The 21,808-nt window shown below is 38.7% G+C and overlaps 5 protein-coding genes, 1 long non-coding RNA gene and 1 pseudogene across 8 annotated transcripts; 2 read left to right on the forward strand and 5 right to left on the reverse strand.

Moving 5' to 3' along the window:
• Positions 1-727: 727 nt before the first annotated feature.
• On the reverse strand, positions 728-4,369 carry LOC104703351 (factor of DNA methylation 5). Of its 2 annotated transcripts, none has more exons than XM_010419358.2 (9): positions 4,276-4,369; positions 4,083-4,136; positions 2,787-3,703; positions 2,518-2,699; positions 2,335-2,424; positions 1,940-2,224; positions 1,570-1,782; positions 1,207-1,451; positions 728-982 (listed from the first exon to the last, which is right to left on the reverse strand). In XM_010419358.2, the coding sequence occupies exons 3-8, from the start codon at positions 3,688-3,690 to the stop codon at positions 1,215-1,217; spliced, it is 1,911 nt and encodes a 636-aa protein (XP_010417660.2). In that variant the 5' UTR covers positions 3,691-3,703; positions 4,083-4,136; positions 4,276-4,369; the 3' UTR covers positions 728-982; positions 1,207-1,214. The 2 variants fall into 2 exon arrangements, with proteins under 2 accessions (XP_010417660.2, XP_019083559.2); XM_019228014.2 differs by having other exon boundaries at positions 4,315-4,362.
• A 374-nt stretch (positions 4,370-4,743) lies between these two features.
• Positions 4,744-5,450, reverse strand: LOC147941908 (uncharacterized). Its single transcript, XR_015562583.1, has 2 exons — positions 5,143-5,450; positions 4,744-4,996 (listed from the first exon to the last, which is right to left on the reverse strand). It is a non-coding gene; the product is annotated as an uncharacterized LOC147941908 (long non-coding RNA).
• A 5,520-nt stretch (positions 5,451-10,970) lies between these two features.
• Positions 10,971-12,363, reverse strand: LOC104703352 (putative CCR4-associated factor 1 homolog 6). The gene is made up of 2 exons (XM_010419359.2): positions 12,076-12,363; positions 10,971-11,983 (listed from the first exon to the last, which is right to left on the reverse strand). The coding sequence occupies exon 2, from the start codon at positions 11,842-11,844 to the stop codon at positions 11,017-11,019; it is 828 nt and encodes a 275-aa protein (XP_010417661.1). The 5' UTR covers positions 11,845-11,983; positions 12,076-12,363; the 3' UTR covers positions 10,971-11,016.
• A 300-nt stretch (positions 12,364-12,663) lies between these two features.
• On the reverse strand, positions 12,664-14,909 carry LOC104705089 (F-box protein At1g80960-like). Its single transcript, XM_087459828.1, has 5 exons — positions 14,722-14,909; positions 14,306-14,594; positions 13,613-14,215; positions 13,329-13,508; positions 12,664-13,209 (listed from the first exon to the last, which is right to left on the reverse strand). Exons 2-5 carry the CDS (start codon positions 14,558-14,560, stop codon positions 12,910-12,912), a joined length of 1,338 nt encoding a protein of 445 aa, XP_087315954.1. The 5' UTR covers positions 14,561-14,594; positions 14,722-14,909; the 3' UTR covers positions 12,664-12,909.
• A 46-nt stretch (positions 14,910-14,955) lies between these two features.
• On the reverse strand, positions 14,956-18,127 carry LOC104703354 (uncharacterized). Of its 2 annotated transcripts, none has more exons than XM_010419360.2 (14): positions 17,882-18,127; positions 17,577-17,687; positions 17,329-17,474; positions 17,091-17,214; positions 16,937-17,001; positions 16,730-16,843; positions 16,571-16,645; positions 16,305-16,415; positions 16,092-16,205; positions 15,941-16,012; positions 15,818-15,854; positions 15,611-15,723; positions 15,265-15,471; positions 14,956-15,179 (listed from the first exon to the last, which is right to left on the reverse strand). In XM_010419360.2, the coding sequence occupies exons 2-14, from the start codon at positions 17,662-17,664 to the stop codon at positions 15,072-15,074; spliced, it is 1,374 nt and encodes a 457-aa protein (XP_010417662.1). In that variant the 5' UTR covers positions 17,665-17,687; positions 17,882-18,127; the 3' UTR covers positions 14,956-15,071. The 2 variants fall into 2 exon arrangements, with proteins under 2 accessions (XP_010417662.1, XP_087315953.1); XM_087459827.1 differs by having other exon boundaries at positions 17,848-18,105.
• A 575-nt stretch (positions 18,128-18,702) lies between these two features.
• LOC147941909 (factor of DNA methylation 5 pseudogene) lies at positions 18,703-19,523 on the forward strand (annotated as a pseudogene).
• A 957-nt stretch (positions 19,524-20,480) lies between these two features.
• On the forward strand, positions 20,481-21,602 carry LOC104705091 (factor of DNA methylation 5-like). The gene is made up of 3 exons (XM_010421079.2): positions 20,481-20,669; positions 20,784-20,996; positions 21,107-21,602. The coding sequence occupies exons 1-3, from the start codon at positions 20,490-20,492 to the stop codon at positions 21,320-21,322; spliced, it is 609 nt and encodes a 202-aa protein (XP_010419381.2). The 5' UTR covers positions 20,481-20,489; the 3' UTR covers positions 21,323-21,602.
• Positions 21,603-21,808: the final 206 nt, after the last annotated feature.

A 21,808-nucleotide genomic window follows, 5' to 3' on the forward strand; every position in this document is an offset into this window, starting at 1 on the left:
TGATTCGAATAATAACTTGATTAATTAGAAAGAAGCTATATAAGATTTTAAGCAACGGTCAAAATGTTTGGTTAAAGGCAACAAAACGTGAGCAAAGATGGTTTCTGAAAAGGCAAATCGTGATGGGTCTTGGAAGAGTAGAGAGCCTAAACAATAACATCATGCTTATGGTTCCAAACAAATTCTGAGAGCAATCCTTCTAGACTGGAAGAAACACGCAAGAAGGGGAAACAAAAAGCAACTCATGTCTGTCTATACTTGCATTTGACATTGAAATGTTCTCTCTTCCATGCTTATAGTGAGACTCTAGATGCTTCTCCACGATGTTGAGGGCAGTTGTTTCCTCTCAGTAAATCCTGCGACAATGGGTGCTAGAAATTGAGAGTAGTCATAAGATCCATAGCTAAAACAGCAGATTATGAACTAGAAATTGAGAGCAGTAATCCAAAGACAGTTAAAAAAAAATTACCCAGGCATGATGTTTCCTATATGAATGAATGAATGCGTGTTTATATACGATCAGGAGACATTTGATTTATGAGTAAAAAAGGGCCAAATTAGTTTCACACGCCTTATTAATCGAAAGACCGAAACCATCACATAGAAGAAACTCGAAACGCATTTGCAAAATTGAGTTTCAGAATCAGACAGAAGTGTCGGAGAAGAGTGGCAAAAAAGAGGCAACTCTGCTAAACTCTCAGATGGCTGCGGGCTGCGGCAAGCAAAGTAAAAACTAAAAACTTTAGATCTTTCTTATATAAGAATAAAAAAACTCACTGATTACAACTTATTGGGCTGTTTAATAGCAACTGCCAACAGTGGGCCTTTCATTAGTCCAACGAAATATTATTATTTGTCATATTTAATTTAAACACACAGAGAGGTCTTCTTGAATTTATTAATTTACCTACTAATTAAAACGGTTCTATTTTTCTTTCTTTTCTTCCTTTTTAGTTCCTCCTGCATATGTTTTCTCTGTTTCCTGCAACAAAAGAAGACAACCACTTGGTTTATGACCATAGCACAAACTATCTCAAAACGTGTCTGTCGACTTGACTAATGCGTTACAGCATTAGCAAATCTATGTCAAGTTTAAGATTCTTTGTGGCACAAAACGTCTCTGTAGACTTGACTAATGCATTAGTGCAAGATCAGTGACAAGACAATGCTACAAAAGTACAAACTAAGGAAGAAATTAGTGATTACCTTTTTGTTTAGGCTACTCGCTTACGTTTTTTGAGAATTTTGAGCTGCTGCGTCATGTAATCAATCACTTCTTTCAGTGAAGCTTTTCTTCCTTGCTTGGAATTCCACAGTACTGGGACTGAGTAGCGCCCGCTAGGATTAAACTCATTCAGCTCCTCCAGTGCTGTCTTCACTGCGTTCTTCACTTCTTCTCCCCACTCTTCTCTCAGATTCTTCATCTGCTCATCTTCTTCATCCACCACTTCCTACATCATTTCCGTATAACAACATCATCACTACTAGTTCACCAGAATAAAGACTCCTGAAGCGGGGACAGAGGGCCAATATGAAAGAATCACTGATGTAACATGAGGCATAACAAACCTTCTTTTTGTCTCCAGTCTCCACATGTTTGAATGGCTGCCACGCTGGATCCTTGAGGTTTTCCTGCCATTTCGAGCAAAGTATAGCATGCTGCACCGCAGCTTCTTCGCCGGTGAATCTCTCCTTGCATGCTTTCATGAAGGGCTTTTCATCAAGTTCCCCCACCCTCTTTACTCTGATGATGGTTCGCTCACTCAATAATTCTCTCAATTCCTGAAAAACCCAAAACATGCAAACAATAAAATATTCCACATCTCAGGTTCCACCATGGCTGTTGGAACTATTCACAGATTCTGGACTATATGGCAAGTAATCTGTGAAGCTGTTTGACAGAATCACCTAAAAACATGGAAGCATTTAAAATATATACCGTAGTCAATACTGCACGTGCTTCTTGTATCTCATCATTGCTTTGGCGTTCTTTAATCATGAGATATGTGTTAGTTTCCTCTAGATCTTGTAACTCAGACCGCTTTTCCTCTAGCTCTTCCTTCATCTCCTTCATTTTCTGCTTAACATCATCGTCATCTTCATCCTCATGCTTCATGACTTGCAGCTTTCCTTTCAGCTCCTGAATCTCCATTTGAAGTTTCTGCTTGCTGTCTAACTCCTTCTCAAGCTGAAGGATCTTGTTCAAAGTCTCTTCTTTTTTCCTCTGGAGTTCAGAAAGAAGAAAGTTGGAATCATAAAACACAAACAGAAAATAAGTTTTTTTCTAACTTGAATGGTACAGATAGGTCTATTTTGACCATTTACTGAACAGACCTTGTGTTCTTCCACAAGTGTCAAGACACGATCATCTGTTTTTTTCTGCTCCAGTGAAGCCAACTGGAGGGAGGAGTTCATGACATCGCTCTGCCATAACAAGGGAAAACAGAAAGATCATCAGTAGATTCAGTACCCTAGAAAACATCAACGCATAAGTATACTATAATGACAAAATATTACCTTCTTCTTGTCTTCATCAAGCTGTTGTCTCTCCAGTTCAGTTAGTGCTTGCTTTTTGTCCAATTCTTTGGACCAAATCTTCAGATTATTCATCTTAGCCTCCAGTTCATTGCTCAGCCTCTCCTTTTCTTTAAAGATCCTGTTTAAATTATCCCGTGAAAACTCCTGCATTTTTTTTGACTCTAGAGAAAAACGTACAGAGTCGCGTCACAAACCTAAACTCGGATGCATCCAGGGAGAAACATAAGCAATTAGTTTTCACTACAAACCTGCTTTATAAATTCGGTCCAGCGCGTCTTTCTCTTTGAGAACCTCGCGCAAAGAGATCGCTTTCTGATTGTACTTGTACTGGACCTTGTTCAGATTCTCATTTGTCATAGCAATTTTATTTGCCAGATCATCCACCACACTATTCTTATTCTGAATTTCCTCCTTGCAGATATCAGAGAAACTTCTCAGTGTTCCTACTTTGGACAGGTATTCTGCTATTGACCCTTGTGAGTTGTAGTCATCTGAACGTGCGCACCAACCATAAGTCTTAGACCTCCAGTCTCCTCTTTTATCACTCCAGTCCTTTTTGCCGCAGCCCCTAATCTCATATTCCTTCTCAAGCTCTGTGGCACTCTTAAAGCCACTCATACCACTGTTAAACTGAGGAATGACAGCAACTACGGAATCCTGCTCAAGCCAAAGGGTTTTCACTTCAAAAGGATCGAAACAGGCGAGCTTCTTCGACCAATAGGCTGAATCAAGGAGATAATAGTTTTTATCAGTTCTTCTCACCGGGTAGATGACAATCCCCATCCAAGGCCAGACATAAACGTCATCCACAACTGCTTGAGACTGCTTCGACGAGGACGAGGGAATTTGTGGGCGTGGGACATCAGAATCACCAGCAAGCTCGTTCTGCATGTATTTTGCCAAGGCGAAGTGATTTGCTTTTTGCTTAGCACTTCTACTCGAAGAACCTTTTGCAACACCAGAGGCGTGAGCAAGTAGCTCTTTATACTTGTAATGCTGCTTCTTCTTCCCAGAGCAGAAGGGGCACCTGAATGTGTCCTTCACCTTAACCTTGTAATTCCCATTCTTCATTAGCTCGTAAGGTTTCTCAGCATAGACATCTATCTCAGACTCACTGATATCTGACTCCTCTTCAGAACTGCTCTTATCCATCCTAGTAGATGGCCTGTAACTCAGAGTTTTCACCATATTTTTTAGGAATGGTTGATAAAGGACAGATCGAAGAAACAAAAAAAAAAACAGAGTCTGTAGGAAGAACAACTAAGAGTGGACTTAATATGCCAAAGAGAACCATTAGATAGATGAACAGGCAAATGCAGCAGATATGAAGACCAATCGCAATCATATCAAAATTTTGACAAGAAAACTGGATGTAAGTAATCAAATCTCAACTACTAACGAACAATAACAACTAGTTAAATGCATTAAATATCACAGACAAGTTACAAATATGGTAACCCTAGAAACGCTATATCCTTAACCAAATCAGCAGATTCGCAGCTAGCAAATAAGAGAAATAACCCAGAAACACCATTAAAACTTACCCAGACACGTTTTCTCAAAGAATGCGTTTACGATCAAAGAAACCTTCTTTTTATCTGCCAAGTAAACGAGCAAAAAATGTTAGTCTCACATGGCAGTCCGCTATACCTAGATCGAAAGAATCACCGAGATTCGGCGAATAACAAACTTCAACAATCACAGTGAAACCCTAAACGTAGACGAAATTGAACTTACGAATCAGAACCGTCGGAGAAGAGAGTGAAGTGACTTAACCTCAGACGACGAACGATTAGTTGCCCGAAGATGATGAATGAAACTTGTGATTACTAAACTAATACCATTGATTTATTGCAGTTTAATGGGCCAATCCAACAGCAATAATGGGCCTTACATCAAACCCATGAAAACATTACATTCTTAGAGCAAGATTATCGATCTTATACACTATTTGAATTTTTTATTAATTAATTGTGTACTTTTTTAAAAAATAAGAATCTTTGATCTCTTAATTAAAATTATCTCCTCCAATGGTATAATCTAAATTTGGGTCTCTTATTTTTAAAAATATAGTTTTTTTAAATTTAAAATTTTTAAATAGAATAGAAATAGTTTAAATGTTTAAACATATAAGGATTAATAGGAAACTTTTGATTGTTTATGATGAACAATTTCAAAAAATTAGTAACCAACCTCAAAGTAATTTCATGACAAGAAGGTACCAAAAAAAAACAGAGGAATTCAGTACAGGACCTTCTTTTTGGTCTTGCTTACTTCTTCCTCCTCATCTTTGTCGTCTTCTTCTTCTTCCTCATCCTCATCATCTTCTTCATCCTCATCTTCGTCTTCATCAATATCATCTTCATCACCATTGTCTATTTCAAACTCCTCTCCCTCAATAGCCTCACCATTGAACCATGAGACAGCATGAGGTATAATCTTCTCCCGGATCGTAGAACTGCAGTAAGCAAGGAATACTTTAATCAGATATTAAGAAATGTATAACTTCACAATAAAAGATGCTAGCTCACGCTTTTATGCAGTAGGTAAAAAGATAAACGGAAAAGTATTAGACTGAAAGAGTTTTTATTCAAGAATACGAACCCAATGTTATAGTCTTGTTCCATCAGATTCTGAAGTTCCTCAGCCTGCACCAAGAACATTAAGCTTTAGAAGAAATTTTGATCAAACATATTCAAAACAAGGTATGTTTTGGAACCAAATGATATCATACACTGTCCTCATCAATGTCTTCGTCATCATCAAGAACTTGGTGAGGATTGAAGAAGTTGAAGAAGCTTTCACAATCTTCAGTCTTGGTAATTGGCTTAGCATTCTTCGCACCTTTCTTAGGCTTCTTCTTAAGAATCTTCTAAGTTAAGCATTTTCCAGGATACCAATCAATTTCTGTCCTGAGAGAGAGAACAAAGAAACAGAACCCAAGTTGGAGCATAGGTCAGCACAAGATTACGCAGTTCCTTGGAAGCATCTCAAAACAAAACATGCTATGGAGCAATACAAGAAAGTATCAACCAGAAACAAAGGCAAAGAGTATACCTTCTGCAGTTTTGTCGTCTCCTTGGTCTATCTTAGTATCCTCTGGAGCCCCTTCAACGTCAGTAGCTCCATTCACAATATCTTAACACTGCACATTCCAGGTGTCAAAGCAAAATTCAAGAGAAAATCAAAAGTAAACATAGCCAAAGCAGATAAAGAAACTTATCATCTGAACAAAATGGTTTCTAATTTAGATAAAGTAACCACATTCTGAAGATAAACGTTTGATCTTGTCACAAAGGCTGAAAAAGGGACAAACATTGTTTTGTTCTCAATGTATACTCACTCAAAGGTCACATATTTGTACTTCCACATCCATACACAATACTGTCAAAAGGTTTGGTTTATTTTATCTTTATAAGAGTTACTCCTTCAAGCAGAAAAAAAAAACAAAAACAAAAAAAGAATCACGGAAAACTAGACATAATTGAGTGAATCAATAATTATCGGTATTATAGCAAATAAAAATTGAAAGATTACTGTTGATCAATAGTAAGATGTCAAGAGATAAGGTTACAGAAAACTCAAACAATGGTGGCACTCGATAAAAACCTGATGTTATTTTCTCGGTTGGACAAGAATTTTCCCAAGATATTGATTGCAAGGACTCGTAAGCCACCATTTTCTTCAATGCTCATTATCGTTTGAACGCATTCATATAGGATAGCGTTGCCTGCATTTTTGTTTGACTCAGTTTTTGATGCCACCTAAGACATTCAAAATCAAGTTGGGAATCAAAATGATTTTATGTGATTATGATTCTAACTGCACTAAATCAATTTTTTTCTTAATGCAAGTGTAACAGAGATCCTTCTAGCAAAATCCATAAAGGTGAGAAAAAGGCTTCATTTGTTACCTTTATTGATTCTGAAATATCAGAAAGAGCAAAACATTATGAAAATAACATAAAGAAGGTTTTGAAAAGCAAATAAAGGATAACAAAGACAGCAAAACATGAAAAACCAGGTCATTCAAGCCATGAAAAGGCTTGAAAAAAAGTGACTCATATTTGATAGCTAAAAAAGACTTGATAGCTAAAAAAAGGACAAACATTGTTTGTCAAACAAGATCCACACAGAGTTGAATGAAGGAGTAAACTTACCTTTTCGATTTTAGCAGCAGTTTTCGCAGATTTCCCAATTAACTTTTCTGAACTGAGCTCCATTTTGATCCTTATCACCTAAACTAATCAAACAATTCAATTACAATTAAGAAAACCCATTAAATCCTGACTAATTCTGGTCAGTCCCTGTCTCATCTATGGTGCACGATAGAACGGAAACAACGGAAGATAGAGATAAATCTTAAAAGATTTTTTAGGAAAACAAAGTTCAAATCGAAGAAGCCTTCACCTGAGATTATAGAGAACACGGCGCGGAAAAAGAATAACAAACGGCAGTGAAGCTATTTAAGGTTTTAGCAGATTTTATCTATCGCGATTGGCCTCCGCCGAGTCAATCGCCTCCGCTACACCTTTGCTTGATTCCTGATCCTTCGATTCCAAATTCCATCTTTTCTTGTTTCGGGACTATGATCGCCAGAGAAAGAGAAAGAAACGAAAGTAAATAAAAATCGAGCTTCCCATAAAAAAAAATTCCCTTTTGTATTATTTTTTTTGGCCAATGCAAAAACGACACGTAGCGCCTCTTAAAACAAAGATGAGTAAATCCAAATTAACTGAAAAATTTACGCTCGATTTTTCTCTCTCTATGAGAAGTCTTCTCTCTCAAGCACTACTATCAAGGAAAGACCAAAAGAAGTAATTGTTTCAAATTGATACAGATCTCACCTACCATAAACTACCTTAAACAAGCAATTCTTCTTTTATCTTATGGTTAATGTGATGGTGTCCCCCTGTTTCCAACATACATGTTGGGTTCTTTCCTTCCCCTAGATCTAAGTCACATCCTTATTGCAGTCAAACCTCTTCCAAACCCCCACAATTTTACCTCTTACCTTCCTTTTGCAAAAGATTCGGAGCCGCTTTGACTTTTTTCAGTAACAAAACATCCCATCTTCAGGTGTGTATCAACTCACTTTTTCCCTAACTCCATCGGGTTAGATGAAGAACTCCAAAGAGAACGTGAATCCTAGTCTGAACTCTCCCTCACTAGAGGAGGATGAGCCAGTTAGACTCCCAATACTGAACAACTCCGCCCTCATCAATCGATTCCGCTTGACCCAGGTTGGCAGAATCTTTCACTCTGGAGGACGAAGCATAGAAGCTTTTCTGGCACTCATGCCAAGCAATAGAATTTGGGACTTAGCAGGCCGTGTAAGAGGTTTTGACTTGGGCAACGACAGGTTCCACTTTAACTTTGAGACGGAAGAAGATCTGCATAAAGTTCTTAAAAAAAACCGTACCATTTTAACAAATGGACTTTCTCTCTTGAAAGATGGGAGCTAAACTTTCAAGAAGATCTTTTAAATTGTGTTACCTTTTGGATAAAGATTAGAGGTCTCCCCCTTCGGTGTTGGGTGGATGAAGATTTCAGAGGCATCGGTGAAACTCTTGGTCAGTTGATGGAGGTGGATGTCAAAGATGCACGAGTACTGGTCTCGGTGGACGTCACAAAACCCCTGAAATTCGTTAAGAAGGTTGTTCTTGATAATGGAGACGAGATTTCCGTCTCTCTCACTTATGAGAAGCTAATTCGCTACTGTTTTACTTGTTCCATGATATCACATGAAGAAAGAGACTGTCCTCACCTTTCAGAGGACCAAAGAATCCTCAATAAAGAGAGAAGAGTCGCAGAGGCTGCCATTGGAGATCGTCGACCTGCCTCCAACTACCAAAAAAATACTCGAAGGGGAATTGAGCTCAGAGATGCTGATAGCTCTCATGATGCTGCCAATGGTCGTGTTAGACACCCCAATACAAGATCCGAGTTTGGATATGTAAGAGGTCAAGCTTCACGACTACTTCAACAGGTTGCACCTCCACCTCGTCAGCAGGTGTGCCGTCACCTCCAGTACCCATCTGAGAAATCAAGGAGAGATGAGCACCGTTCCTCCATCTGGAGAAGAATAGAAAATGGAATCCCACATGACATTTCCCAGCCTAGAGAGAACTCAACCCAATCATCCTCAGGCTCAAGAAAAAGAAGAATAGAACCGACAAACAGAAAATATGCAGAGAATCTTAGATCTTACCGTCGCGAAGATGCAGAGAATCACTACTCCGCTTTCAGGAGAAGAGAATCCCGTTGAGAATTCGCTCACTAACGAGGGATGATCCCAGTCTTGAGAACTGGAGAAACTCTCGTCGTCCATCTCGCCATCAAGCAGTCCCAAACCAGTCGGATCCCAACCTGCTAGACAAAGGGAAAGGGAAGATGATTGAACCTATGGACGATACTTGGTCAGACGATGATAGGCATGTAACCGATGATATCCCACCAAATTTCGAATTTGGTTCGGGATCCAGAACTATTGCTCCTCTCCTTAATGGCGATGAAGTACTTACTACAAGACGTAAAAGCTATCCTAGACAAGCATTTGATGAACCCAGGAATCAGGCGCCCATTGTGGATACAAACCATAATCAAGATGATGGTGGGGAAGTGAACCAAGCTTGCGACGATGAGCAGCCTATCCCCGATCCAACATCACCTATTTTGGATTGGGAGAAACTCGCGGATCCGGGACCAGACCAGGATTTGACAGAAGAACAAATCAAGTTCATGAAGGATTTTGAAAAGGAGATGATCCTAGATGGGCTGTTAGAGGAAGATGATCTACTTGGGGAAGATTTGGAGGCTGAGCTGCAGAATGAAGCAATGAATCCGACAGAGGAGAGTCTGGAGAGAACAGTAACAGATCCATTTGTCCCAATCAATTACCAATTAGATGTAGCTCCAGTTATGTCTCAATCTCCAACAAGTAAACGGATGGAGTCTCCGGCAAAAGGTCGTGGAAAGGGAACAAAGAAAGCTAATGGGCCGAAGAAAGATTTTTTAGGTCCATCTCAGAATGTTGGTTTAGTGGATCTAACTGCTAAGATCCCTAAGAGCCCAAAGGTGACTATGGCTATTTCAAGGAAGATGAAAGCCTATCAGAAGACTTCACCTAAACACCGTGGAGTCCCGCCGAGAGCAGCCGTGAAAAGCAAAGGAACAAGTCAAGATAATGTTGTCCCTCACCCTGAGGAGGTAAAGGATCCCAAGAAGAAGAAAGTCTCTAGAACAAAGAAGCCATCAGATGGTCCGGAGGAGTCCCGTAACTCCCCCGAACCTCCAGCGTGAGACCATTGATCACATACCGTCAAGGGGCGAGGGCTATTGTTCATCCTCGTCGACTAGTAGGGAAGTGGATTACGTCCTTGCTAGGTTATATTATGATCAGGAGTATGGCTTACATCGTGTTTCTATCAATTTGGCAAGCGTTTGGGAATCTATCCTTCATTATGAAGAGCAGAAGAGTGGGTCAAATTTCAGTGGGTGGAGACTTCTCTTACCAACGATACATGAACTTTCACAAGGAGATGCTCATATCCTCATCCTCTGGTTTGGAGAGTAAGACGATCCCCTCCATTCATGTGGACATTGAAGGTGGAGGTAACGTTGGGACGGCGATAGAGGTCACGTGCTATGACTCTTCGCTCTCGGTTTACAAGATCTTGTTGGCATGGTGTGGCTGTTTCGCGGGAGTTATCTCTCGTCCTACTTGTGGTCTCCCTTTTCAGGTATCCAGTGTCACGACACTTTCGACGCAAGGAGGACTCATCAAAACTACACGAAGACTCTTGCTTCTCGTGTGGCATTCTCCTTCAACACAGATGATGGCAAGCTTTTGGCGTGTCTTTTGTCTTATTGAGTGGCCTATCTATTTCGGGTTGGTGTTATCTTATTGGGTTTGGTCCCTATGTCTTATGATCTGTCTTATGTTCTGTATTAGTTTAAGTTTATCTTTTTATTTTGTCCGGGTCTATTGTTTCGGTAGAACAAACACCCGTGAACCATCTTTTTCCCATGTAAGGTTACCGAGTTATGATTGGCTTTCCATAGGGGTAAGTTTGTATCTTGATCCGTTATCTTAATGAATGGCGTATGATTGACAAAAAAAAAAAAGAAAAAAAAAAAAAAAAAAAAAAAACAAAGATGAATATAGTATATAACAACCTCTCTTAGCTTTTTTCTTTTGTTATGAATTATTTTTTTTCTCCAAAACAATATGAACCCCTCCGAGACTACGGATGGGGAAGATCTTATAATAGACACAGCCGCTCGAAAGCTAATCCAATACTCTGAAAGCTAATTCTCGATAGTCGATACTTACACAAACAGTGATCGTACTAGCTACTAAATCCTAATCTTGAGCGTTATGGATCCGATTTTGTGATCATGCAAGAAGAAGAAGAAGAAGAGACATAATAGTTTATAAGGAATTTTTTTTTTTATTGTGATTTCATTTCTTTCTGTTTTAGATAGCAACCTGACCATTTTCAACACCTAATCCATACAAAACACCAGAATATTTCTGCAAAGGACCAACGAAGAAATTCTCCTTGAGCTTTCTGAAAGTACAAGACGTGAGCAAACTATCCGAACCAGCTTGGTGACATATCCCAACTCTCTCAACTTCAAGCAACTCAGCAAGCTTGTTCAAACCACCGTGAAGGCTGTTGCAGAACTTCATCAAGTGTTTAATATCGTACACCGTCGGGAAATAAACGTTGATCAGCTTGAAGAAGTCCGTCTGCGAATCAGGCAGGTTCTGGCAAGTCAACAGCTTCAGCAAGTATCCGAAATCGTATCCGCTGTGGAACGTGACCCAATGCACGTTTTCGTTCAACACAACCCCTGAGGACATGAGAAGCTCAGCGAATCTCTTGGAATCGATCCCGTCTTGCGTGTTCTTCGCCAAGTCGATGCCTGATTGTTTGAGAAGCTCGATGGAATCGACAGCGAAGATATCGGAATCGAGATCGAATTCTCGGAAATTGAATTGCCAGATGCAGTACTTGTTGTTGGTTCCACAGGTTGGGAGGTCACCTTGCTCGTTGGAGAAGGTGAGGCCGAGCTGAATCATCTTGAGGATGTTGACGTTTGTCTTTAAGGTCTCGTAGTGGTAATCGGCGTTGGATTTGAAAGTACCGACGGGTCGGACGACGATACCTGGGAACTCGGTGTCCATGGCGACGTAAGGGAAATCGTCGACGACGTCTCGGATCAGATCCATTTCTTCTTCGAGGTTATCGTTCCAGACTTCGCGGATTTGGATAGAATCGTCTTTCAGAAACAGAGACATGTCTATCAATGATTAAGAAGAATCTGAGGAGCATCTGGATTGATGAGGATGAAGATGATGAGGATTGATAAGACGGTGCAAAATCCAAGATAAACCTAGAACGGATCTAGAGGTAGACCCGATCTGGTTTCATCAAAATCTGCCGTAAAACCAAATCAAATATTCAATTTTTAAACAAATGACCCAAGAAATTGACATAAACAACGGGCGGTGATGTTTCGTGAATCGAACCTGATAATCAAACCCGAGGTAGAAGATGGGAAGAGAAGGCGGCGATTTGACGTGGCTAGGATTTCAGAGGAGGATGTGGCCGTGGTTTATCGTTTAAGGGTAATGATGGAAGGAGAAGAAGAAAGAAGAGGAAGAAGATAATATTATTATTTATTATACCGATTTTTTTTTTTAATTTTCCTCTCTTTTCTTTTCTTTTTAATTTTTTTTTTCTCCACAAGTTCTCTTGTTTTTCTGAGTACAAATTCTAAATTCTTTATTATTTATTATTAGGATCGTTCCTTTTTTTCTGCGTCACAATTTAGTAGTTTTCTTTTTTGTAATTTTTTTTCATTATTGCTCCTTTATTTTTAATCAGATATATCATTATTGCTAAGACAAAAATAAATACTCCTTATTGTATATCACAATAAATGATGTTTTAGTATTTTTACATAAATTTTTTAAAAAAATTTGTTTAGCTATAAATGCAATCTTTATTTATAATAACATATTTTTATAATACCAATAGTAATCTTTCAAACTTTTAAATTCTCATTGATTTTTGAAATTCACAATTTTTTTACCATTAATTGATTAAAGTATATAGAAAATCAATTTTTGTGATACAATAAAAAAAATTATAGAAAATCATTTTTTATGATACAGAAGGAATATATATGTATGCCTACCAATAAGAGGAACAAAAAAAATAGCTGTAATATCAACTAGGAGAGACTAATACTTAGAATTAGTGACAGGGTGGGGGTGTTTATTACTAAGAATCGTTTATCTCTAGATAATTAATTAGTTTGGAAAGATGGGGGGGGGGGGGGAACCAAAAAAAGTCTAACATCAGAAACATTTGATGCTAAGCGCCCATTGATCTTTCGCTTTGAGTGCTTGTAGCTTAGCCACAGCCGTTTCTATCTCCAATTTCTTTCTATCAGGAAACCACGTTGTCTTGATCATTATATTTCTTTTCAGATTCCTTTGCCTAATCAAACACGACACCAAAGCAAAGTCTTCCTCTGAACCGCTGAAGTTATACATCCACAAAGAATCCACGCGAAATTTAGCATTTGGGAACGGCTCTTTGATATTCTCACTCCACATCTTGTCCTTACCAACTTCTTCCCTCGGAGCATTGTTATTCTCCACATATACCAACTCAACTTATATTAATTATACTATATCTTTAAATTTAAAAAAAAAAAAAAAAAAAAAAGATTAAGACTTGCTAGTCATGACTCAGAAGAATGAATGTAACATACCTTAAATATTAGCTCAAGCTCAGTCATTGGAACAGTGCATACAAGTAAGACTTGTCTTAACCTCGCAACTTCTCTTGGATTCATTAAATCTACACTCACTGACATGAATGCACGCCATCCTCTCAACAACGCACCACATGAGTTTACCACATATTCTTCATGCCCTTTGCAATTTTCCTCCTTAATCATGTACATCACACACCATTAGTTCCTTCTGTACGTATATTTCTAAAATACATTATTGACTACACATAGGGATGCGTGTTATATATATATATATGTACCTGTGATATGTTGTAGCTGACGTGAGGCAAGCTTAACCTTGCCATGTTTCTATTAAACTGGAGTAGAGGAGACTTGAGGTCAAAGTTATATCTCCCACATGAGAGACTTTCAACGATAACGAGGATATGCAAACTAGGTGATGACACTTTAATGCCATCAATCTCACTGCAACGTGATGATACTTTCAAGAGCTTTAATCTTTTGTTGTCAATCTTCAAAGTACCACTCTTTTTGGTGCAACCGATGCCTAGTACAAGCACCTCTAGGGAAGGGCAAGATGCGAGGATTCTGTTAAAGACTCCAACATCACGGGCGTACGTACATGAGAGTTTGAGGGTCATGAGATTTTGGCAGTTGTTGAAGGAATGCGAGGTTCTGAATATGAATGACGATAGCGAGAGTGATATGAGGCTTGACAATGAGAATGAGTCTTGTGGGAATTCGGGACTTATTGGCCACTTCTCTAGTCCAAAACGGTGTCCAAGTGTGAGATGCTTGGTCTGCCTCACACCGGTGAGCGATTGAATCCAAGTATTAAGCATCTCGCTTGTGTAATTGTCGATTACACAACTCTCTAGATGTCCACGGTGATTGTTAATAATCTTGAGAAACAAAAAGAAAAAATGATTTAAAACACATGGACAAGAAGGAAGGAAGAAGAAGAAGAAGAAGAGAATTTGAGAGAAGGGAACCTTGGTCATCAGTGTAGCAACACGATTCGAAACATCGAGGGTAACGTTAGAATCGGTAAACTTCTTTTGCATGTCAAAAACTAGATGAGACATGTGCTTCCACACATGTTCCCATCGTTTGGACACAACGCTCGTCCTTACCGCTTCTTCTGTGGACAGTCTTGATAAGATCATGAGCAATAAATCATCGGGTAGTGTACTGATCCAATCAACATTTTCGACTGGAACAGATGATGATGATGATGATCTATCCATATTTTATGGGTATCCGTCTTAGTAAGTGGGCAGCCTGTAACACAGAGCTTTTACATCATATTCATTTACAAAAGAAGCAAACAACACATGAGTGAGCTATCAAAATCCAAGTTCTAACTTAAGGGCAGGAAACAAAGAATCGACGAAACCTCACAACTTACGTGAGAGAATCGAGAGAGAGAGAGAGAGAGAGAGGCTATTTTTGAGGCTGACAAGGAGACAGAGTCGGACTTGATTTAAAAACTTCAGAGTTTAGAAGCATCCGAAGATGCAGCAGAAACACTTGGCGTTAATACATATACACATAGATACGTTATTTAAAATTTTATTTTATTTCTCAATTTCTCTTAGTAGCTATTATTACTTTATTTTCTATATATATACACAATCATCAATGATTCATGATTTGATATTTAATGCATTTAGGTTTGTTTAAATCCCTATTTAAGTATATTAAAAACAAATGAGACATCAATGTGAAAAAGATAAAAATGGGCAAAGTCTCTATCGATCAACTACCAACACTTTGATCAACTTTTTCTCCGCTTTGATCAACCTTTTCTCCACTTTTGATCTTTTCCATCTCATTGCTCAGTACTTCCTTCACTTTGCTCTTTAGCTGCAAGCCATATAATAGAGAAACAGACCACTTAAAACATACTCTTGCTTTCTTTCGACATCAATATTTCTGGTAAGCTTCATACCTCACTGAGACCTTGTTCTGTTTTCACCGAGACATGAATTGATTCATCAGGTCCTGTTTCCCGGTACTTAATGATTTCCGCGTCATCGCTGCTTCTGTCTTCTTTGGCATAGATCACCGGCGAGCCTCCCAGCAGATCGCATTTGGACACAGCATCAATCCACAGGTAATCCTTAAACCTCTCTTTCATCTCTTTATAAATTCGAAACTGCAATGCCCTCCAAACAAATACACAACTGAATCAGAAAATATCAAACCCGTTTATTTGACATACACACATGTTCTGTCTTCTTCAGATATGCACACATGATGCAATGACCATAAGAATTTGTGTTTTTACTAAATACCTGATCGGAAGGAGAAGTCCCACATTCTCCAGTTAGATCATGAACATATAGAACCGCAGTTGGAAGATGAGTGAGTACAGCAAGAGTTAACTTCTCCAGATTATTCCTATCCTCTGTAATGACCAAAAAAAACTAACAATCAAGACTTAATCAAATATCATGATATCATATGCATCTATGAGAGAGTTTGTAGCAACTAGAATTTACCATCACATCTCCTAAGAAGCCCAGGGGTGTCTGTCACCTGTAAGGCGGGATGATTAGTAATTTAAACCATGAGGCATTAATGTGAGTAGAACAAAAGTCACAAAACAGAGGAAGTAGCCTAACCTGAAATCGTTGGTAGTTCAAAACGATGTGACCCATCAGAATTCCTCTGGTAGTAAAAGGATAATTGCATATCTGACAACACAACCACATCATAAGTATACACGATGCAAGTTTTATGACATATATATAAAGATTGGCACATAAGGCAAACCTCAGGCTTCCCTGTTGAAAGAATGCGGACCAACGATGATTTCCCAACGTTTGGTGCTCCGACAAGGCAAAGAGTTGGCATTTCCAAGTCAACAACTGGCATAGCCCTCAAAACCTGCAAAACGCGCAACTCTTTTCATACATACAGTTCTGATAACTAAGTCAAATCGGTCAAACTACTGGAAGAGACAAACAAAAGATTCTAGCAAGGAACCTTCGCTATACTTAGCAAATCATCAACAGCTCTCCCTTGTTGTTGGAAAACCAATTCAAGCTTCTCCACACCTTCGCTCAAGCGTTCCTCTGCTTCTTTCTTTGACAAAGCCTGCAAAAGACAATGAAAGATGTTTAATTTTTTCTACACTGATATATGATAGAATAAGATGGAACAATGGATAGTTGTGAAGCTTATAAGGCCTATACTGATGCACTACCAATCAGTATCTACAGTATATGAGATAAAGAAGTGAAGAGTCTGACCTTAGCACAGAGAGAAGCATGTTCTTTCCCAACAGATAGAACCTTCTTCCTCAGAACATCAACTTTTCCTAACACCTAAAAACTTAATATATAAGCCTATGCTAAAATCAGTTGCAGGGGAGCTGAATGACAGACTTAGAGGGCGTGCATAATAGATACCTCCTCATACTTGCCTTCACCAAGTGTCAACTCAATAAGAGACCTTTCATATGGATGTAACAGTCTCTTTCTCGGGAAACTTTCCATGTATCCTTTTAAAGGTAGAGCCAATTCCTTAAATAAAAAGCGCAGTTTCTGATTTGGTAAGACAACTAACATATCAAAATTTCAACCAGGGAAACACAGCGAAGGATGCAATGAACTCACCTTCATGAATGCATCAAGCTGCTTAGCACCTCTATTTCTTTCTCGCTTCGCAATATTAGCAATGCCTGAGACCAAAAGTGGATGAAGACTCTGTTAAATAGTTTGAAAGAGTGAATGTGAGAACAAGAACAATAAGATAAAGAATCAAATTTACCTTTGGTTGGTTGAACTCTTTTGGACTTTCTGAGTGCAGAACAATATAAATCAATAGATGGCATCACCATGGGGAGCTTTTGAAAAGCACCCAAACCTTCCTGCACTGGTGGCGCTTGTTTTTCCTGCAAAACCAAATCCGAATTCGTTTTTGGGATTAATCAAACTGGAAACCAAAAGCTCGAAACTTGTGAGAGTAAAACAAGGGTTCTAAAGGGGGAATGTATGTATATATATACCGGGGAGGTAGGGATTTCAATCTGCTTCTGAGTAATGTAGGAAGTGGGCAAGTAGCTTGAACTGACGATTGGAGAAACAGCCGTCTGAAGATTCCGACATTGACGCAAGGTTGGAGACCAGAAAGTGCGAGACTTTGTGGTGTTGGCTGAAGAAGAGTGAGAGAGAGAGAGAGTAAGAAGAGGAGAAAAACGAAAGCCATGGATGACAAAGATCAATGATTGGAGGAATAGATTAAAGAAATAGGTACCTGTGGAGAAAATGAAAGCTTGTAGGCAATCCTGTGGTGATGTTAAGAGACGCCATTGATGAGGAACCAAGCTCGACGCCAATTTCATCGTGTTTAAGGAGTCGCAAGAAACTGAACCAACAAAAAAAAAAAGAAGAAGCTTTTTTGAGTTAGACGGGAACAACAACGATCTAATCCAAAACCCCTGGCTTGACTTTTTTATAATGTGCTTTGACGACATCGTCATCATTTTGCGATTAAATAGATTGGTAAAATAAGAAAAGCCCCTAACTTTAAAACTTAGGTCAAGCTAATCTGTTGAAAACCTGAAACTTCCGGCGTAAAGAAAGTTACGCAAATTTCTTCTTCTTTGATGATTCAGTGAACAATCATCATTGTAGTGAGTAACTCGAGTTTTGTTCTCTCTCCTTAAGTGGAAAAGCTTTAGAGCCTCAGCGGCGAAGCTTCCGGCGGTAATTCGACCGCGTTCCCACAATATCCAAACAAATCAGTTTACCGGACCAGACATCGAATTATGGTTCGATCAGTTGACGTTCAACAAACCGGTAACTGAGTGAAAACTAAGCAATATTGGGCCTCCGCAATATGTTAAATTAATGGGCCTTCTGTTGTCCACTAGATTACCATGTTTAGTCGTTTTTCCTCACATATTTTGGTTAAACGTCTGGTAATTACAAAAAAAAAAAAAAAAGAAGGAAAAAGGTATTTACTAAAGGCTTTCAAATTAAATTGCAAGAAAAATAAAATACATGCCCAGCCAGGCCATTGTGTTTTTTTTGGTACTAGCCCATAATAATAAAGAAACTAATTACCCCAACGTAAATTGAGTAACGAAGCGTCAATGCAACTAATTGATTGATTGGAAAAGGTCTTTACTTGGAAAAACAAAATAATCTTAAAATCCAGACGACTTCTTTCGCTAGCCGCTTGTAGTAATTAAGATTGTGCGGCTCATTAAAAGATTGTAGTACTATTTGTACATCAGTACATGCGGAGTTTCATTGGTCTTTAAAGCTTTTGGAGAGAGATCATCATAATATATACAACAAATCACAGGCCGAAGGTGAACTAAGAGTTGAAGAGAAAGAGAGCTATGTACGAAGATGTGATGAAAGTTTGGAAGGAGATGGTACATGAGAAAAAATTGCAGGGGGAGCTGGAGGAGAAGCTAAAGGGAGAGATGGAGAAAAAACTGAAAGAGATGAATGAAAATCTTGAGAAGACGTTCGTTATAAAAGAACGTAAAATCAACGATGAGATTCAAGAAGCACGCAAAGAATTGATTAGGGTAATAACATCTTTTGTATTCTTTAAGTTTGAGTTTTTTACATGTTTTGTGTGTGTATTGTGGGTTTCATATGAATGTTTTTTAACTTCCCTGCAGGGATTTGAAGATTTTTCAGGTGACCATCAGACCACGATTGGATTGAAGAGGATGGGAGTAACAAATGTGAAACCGTTCATGAAAGTATGTATGCAGAGATTCAAAGGCGTCGAATCTGCTATGGCTCAATTTGGTATGCTTTACTCGAAATGGCAAGAACCCCTCAAGGATCAACCATGGCACCCATCCAAACGCGTGCGGATTGGAGTCAAAATCAAGGTTTGTTATATGTGTTTCTTGCTCCATTGTTGTGATTCTCTCTCTCTCTCTCTCTCTCTCTCTCTGCCACATGTTGTAAATGATCTTGCTTGTTGCATGGATTGGGGGAGAAAGTGGTGGATGAAGGAGATGAGAAGCTTAAGAATCTGAGAGAAGAGTGGGGAATTGAGGTGAAGAAAGCAGTAAGGACAGCACTCGAGGAACTGAATGAGTTTAATCCAGTTGGCCGTTGCTCAGTCCCGGAACTTTGGAATTTCAAACAAGGAAGAAAAGCCACACCCAAAGAAGGGATTGAGTACGTGATGAAGCAGAGCACTGATACTCTCAAACGCAAACGAACCTGAAAGGTATTACTTACTCTGTTTGTCTCTTATGCTTTTAGTAAAGCCAAAACATGTACACTTGCTTATGCATTAGCAAAGCCCGCTGAGACGTATATTTAATGTGCCAAAACTTATGCAGAAAACTAATAAATACACAAAAAAAATTAGGGATGGTCATTTTTATTAGAACTTGTTAGCTTTGCCCCAATGGGTGTTGTAAAGACTATAATTGAAACCCAAGTGGCTGTGTTCTTGTGTTACAGGAAGCAGGATGGTGGCTACAAAAAGAAAATATGTCATTAACCATTTTTGTGATTTGATGTGTTCAGTGTTGGTAAAGACTTGTTAAGTCAGTATTTATCATTTTGTATCTCCAATCTACACCTACGGCATCTCCTCTTTTGAAACTATATTATAGATTTGGGGGATACAAAATGAGATAGGTGATAGATATCCTCTAATACAAAAGCTTTAACAAACTGTGAAACTTGCAGAAGAAATAAATTGCCACTAATTCGACAGTCAACTTAAATTAATGATATTATTGGGCGTATGAAATATGCAAACTGTTGGGCCTTCTATTGGTACACTAGAATACCATCATGTGTATCTCTCTGGTCTTAAACGTTTCCGTTTCCAATTGTTTCGGTCGTTTAGGGCAATTAATACACGTAAAATCTTATCAGAAGATGATAAGTTTGAGACTAATACGATGCAATGCATTCAAAGTAACAAAACTAATCATTAGTACAATCTTAAATGCAGAAAACTAATCGTTAGTCGTTACTACTACAAATCTTAAATACAGAACGAATCGACTTCCTATCACTCTCGCATTTATTTAATTGTGTGGTTCAATATAAAAGCAGAAGACGAAAGCTGAAGAAGATCTGAAAGCAACCCAACAATCTTCAATAATAATTTAAAAAAAAAAAAAAAAAAAAGATGAAGGACCTGAATGAAGAGCAGAAGATAACATGGAGCAAAATGTGTGAAGAGCTGAAGGAGAAAAGGGAAGAGCTGGAGAAGGTAAAGAAGGAGATGAACGAAATGCTGGAAGAGGAACGTGCTGAGGTACAAGGATTAAAGGATGTGATCTGGGCCCTCTCCGTAAAAGAGCGTCAAAGCAATCATGAGATACAGGAAGCACGCAGTGAATTGATCAGGGTCTACTAATATTTTCTTGATCATATATCTTTTTTTTTTTTCGTGTTTTGGTGGGTTTCACGTGATGTATGTATTTGTATTTAAGTATCTTTATTTTTTTGCCTATATATGCAGGTATTGAGAGATTTATCAGACGAGAGATCCACGATCAGAGTCAAGCGCATGGGAGAATTAGACGAAAAGGTCTTTGTGAAAGCTTGTAAGGGGAGATTCTCCGACGAAAAAGCTGCGGCGCAGCATGACATGCTTTTCTCGACATGGGAGGAATACCTGAAAGATCCAGCGTGGCACCCATTCAAACACGTGGGGACTGAAGAAAATATCACGGTCCATTTTGTTCTGTCGATCATGTTCCATTTTGTTCAATTTCTTTCCCACTATTAGTACTACTAACTCTCTCTCTCACTGGTGAATGTTAAAATTGTTATGGTTTTCAGGAAGTGGTGGATGAAGACGATGCGAAACTTAAGAAACTGAAAGAAGATTGGGGTGAAGAAGTGAAGAACGCAGTCAAGAAGGCACTCGAGGAAATCAATGAGTTTAACCCAAGTGGCCGGTACATAGTTCCGGAACTCTTGAACTTTAACCAAGAGAGAAAAGCCACACTCAAAGAAGGGATTGCTCAACTGACGACACTGATCAAAACTCACTAACGCAAGCACCCATACCCATGACCATGCATGATGAGTGTTTGGTTCTTTTGGAATCTCTATTTCATTAAACTCTCCACCTGTTTTGCTAGTCACATTGCTTCTCGTTTTGTTTGCATCTTGAAACTAAGCTACCTATCTAAACCCCGTGGAGGGTTCTTTTTTAATTTCTGGTTTATTTCTATCTAAAAAGCAATGCGGTTTATGTAGGGCTTATCTCTTTTCATCTCATGGGCCATTGGGTTTGGTAATCTTTATGCATATTACTACTTTTTAGAAGCAATATCGATGTGAAAGATTGATGAAAAAAGATACCCCAACCTTGCCTAAAAACGTTGCCGTTTCTATCTGCTTCGGACTTTTTCGGTCTTGCGGAAGAAAAAAAGTTTGAGACAGTGATAACAGAATCAGACCGGACCGGGTATCAGATTATCAATTGAACCAACTAGTATATGTATTATGTCCATTAAAAAAAAACTTTATTGATTG

Source organism: Camelina sativa, chromosome 7 (assembly GCF_030686135.1).
Source record: "Camelina sativa cultivar CO46 ecotype springtype chromosome 7, ASM3068613v1".
NCBI lineage: Eukaryota > Viridiplantae > Streptophyta > Magnoliopsida > Brassicales > Brassicaceae > Camelina > Camelina sativa.

Bases quoted from the DNA above. Each gene is read 5' to 3' on its own strand.
- LOC104703351 (XM_010419358.2), bottom strand. From the start codon at position 3,690: ATGGATAAGAGCAGTTCTGAAGAGGAGTCAGATATCAGTGAGTCTGAG. The intron at 1,783-1,939 runs GTATATATTTTA...TGGGTTTTTCAG, and splicing joins CACGTGCAGTATTGACTACG to GAATTGAGAGAATTATTGAG. The intron at 1,452-1,569 runs GTTTGTTATGCC...GAAATGATGTAG, and splicing joins AGACTGGAGACAAAAAGAAG to GAAGTGGTGGATGAAGAAGA.
- LOC104703352 (XM_010419359.2), bottom strand. From the start codon at position 11,844: ATGTCTCTGTTTCTGAAAGACGATTCTATCCAAATCCGCGAAGTCTGG.
- LOC104705089 (XM_087459828.1), bottom strand. From the start codon at position 14,560: ATGGATAGATCATCATCATCATCATCTGTTCCAGTCGAAAATGTTGAT. The intron at 13,509-13,612 runs GTACATATATAT...TACATGATTAAG, and splicing joins TCAGCTACAACATATCACAG to GAGGAAAATTGCAAAGGGCA. The intron at 13,210-13,328 runs GTATGTTACATT...GTATATGTGGAG, and splicing joins AGCTTGAGCTAATATTTAAG to AATAACAATGCTCCGAGGGA.
- LOC104703354 (XM_010419360.2), bottom strand. From the start codon at position 17,664: ATGAAATTGGCGTCGAGCTTGGTTCCTCATCAATGGCGTCTCTTAACA. The intron at 16,206-16,304 runs GTTCCTTGCTAG...CGCGTTTTGCAG, and splicing joins ATTTGCTAAGTATAGCGAAG to GTTTTGAGGGCTATGCCAGT. The intron at 15,180-15,264 runs GTATGAAGCTTA...TATGGCTTGCAG, and splicing joins CAGAACAAGGTCTCAGTGAG to CTAAAGAGCAAAGTGAAGGA.
- LOC104705091 (XM_010421079.2), top strand. From the start codon at position 20,490: ATGTGTGAAGAGCTGAAGGAGAAAAGGGAAGAGCTGGAGAAGGTAAAG. The intron at 20,670-20,783 runs GTCTACTAATAT...CTATATATGCAG, and splicing joins CACGCAGTGAATTGATCAGG to GTATTGAGAGATTTATCAGA. The intron at 20,997-21,106 runs GTCCATTTTGTT...TATGGTTTTCAG, and splicing joins GGACTGAAGAAAATATCACG to GAAGTGGTGGATGAAGACGA.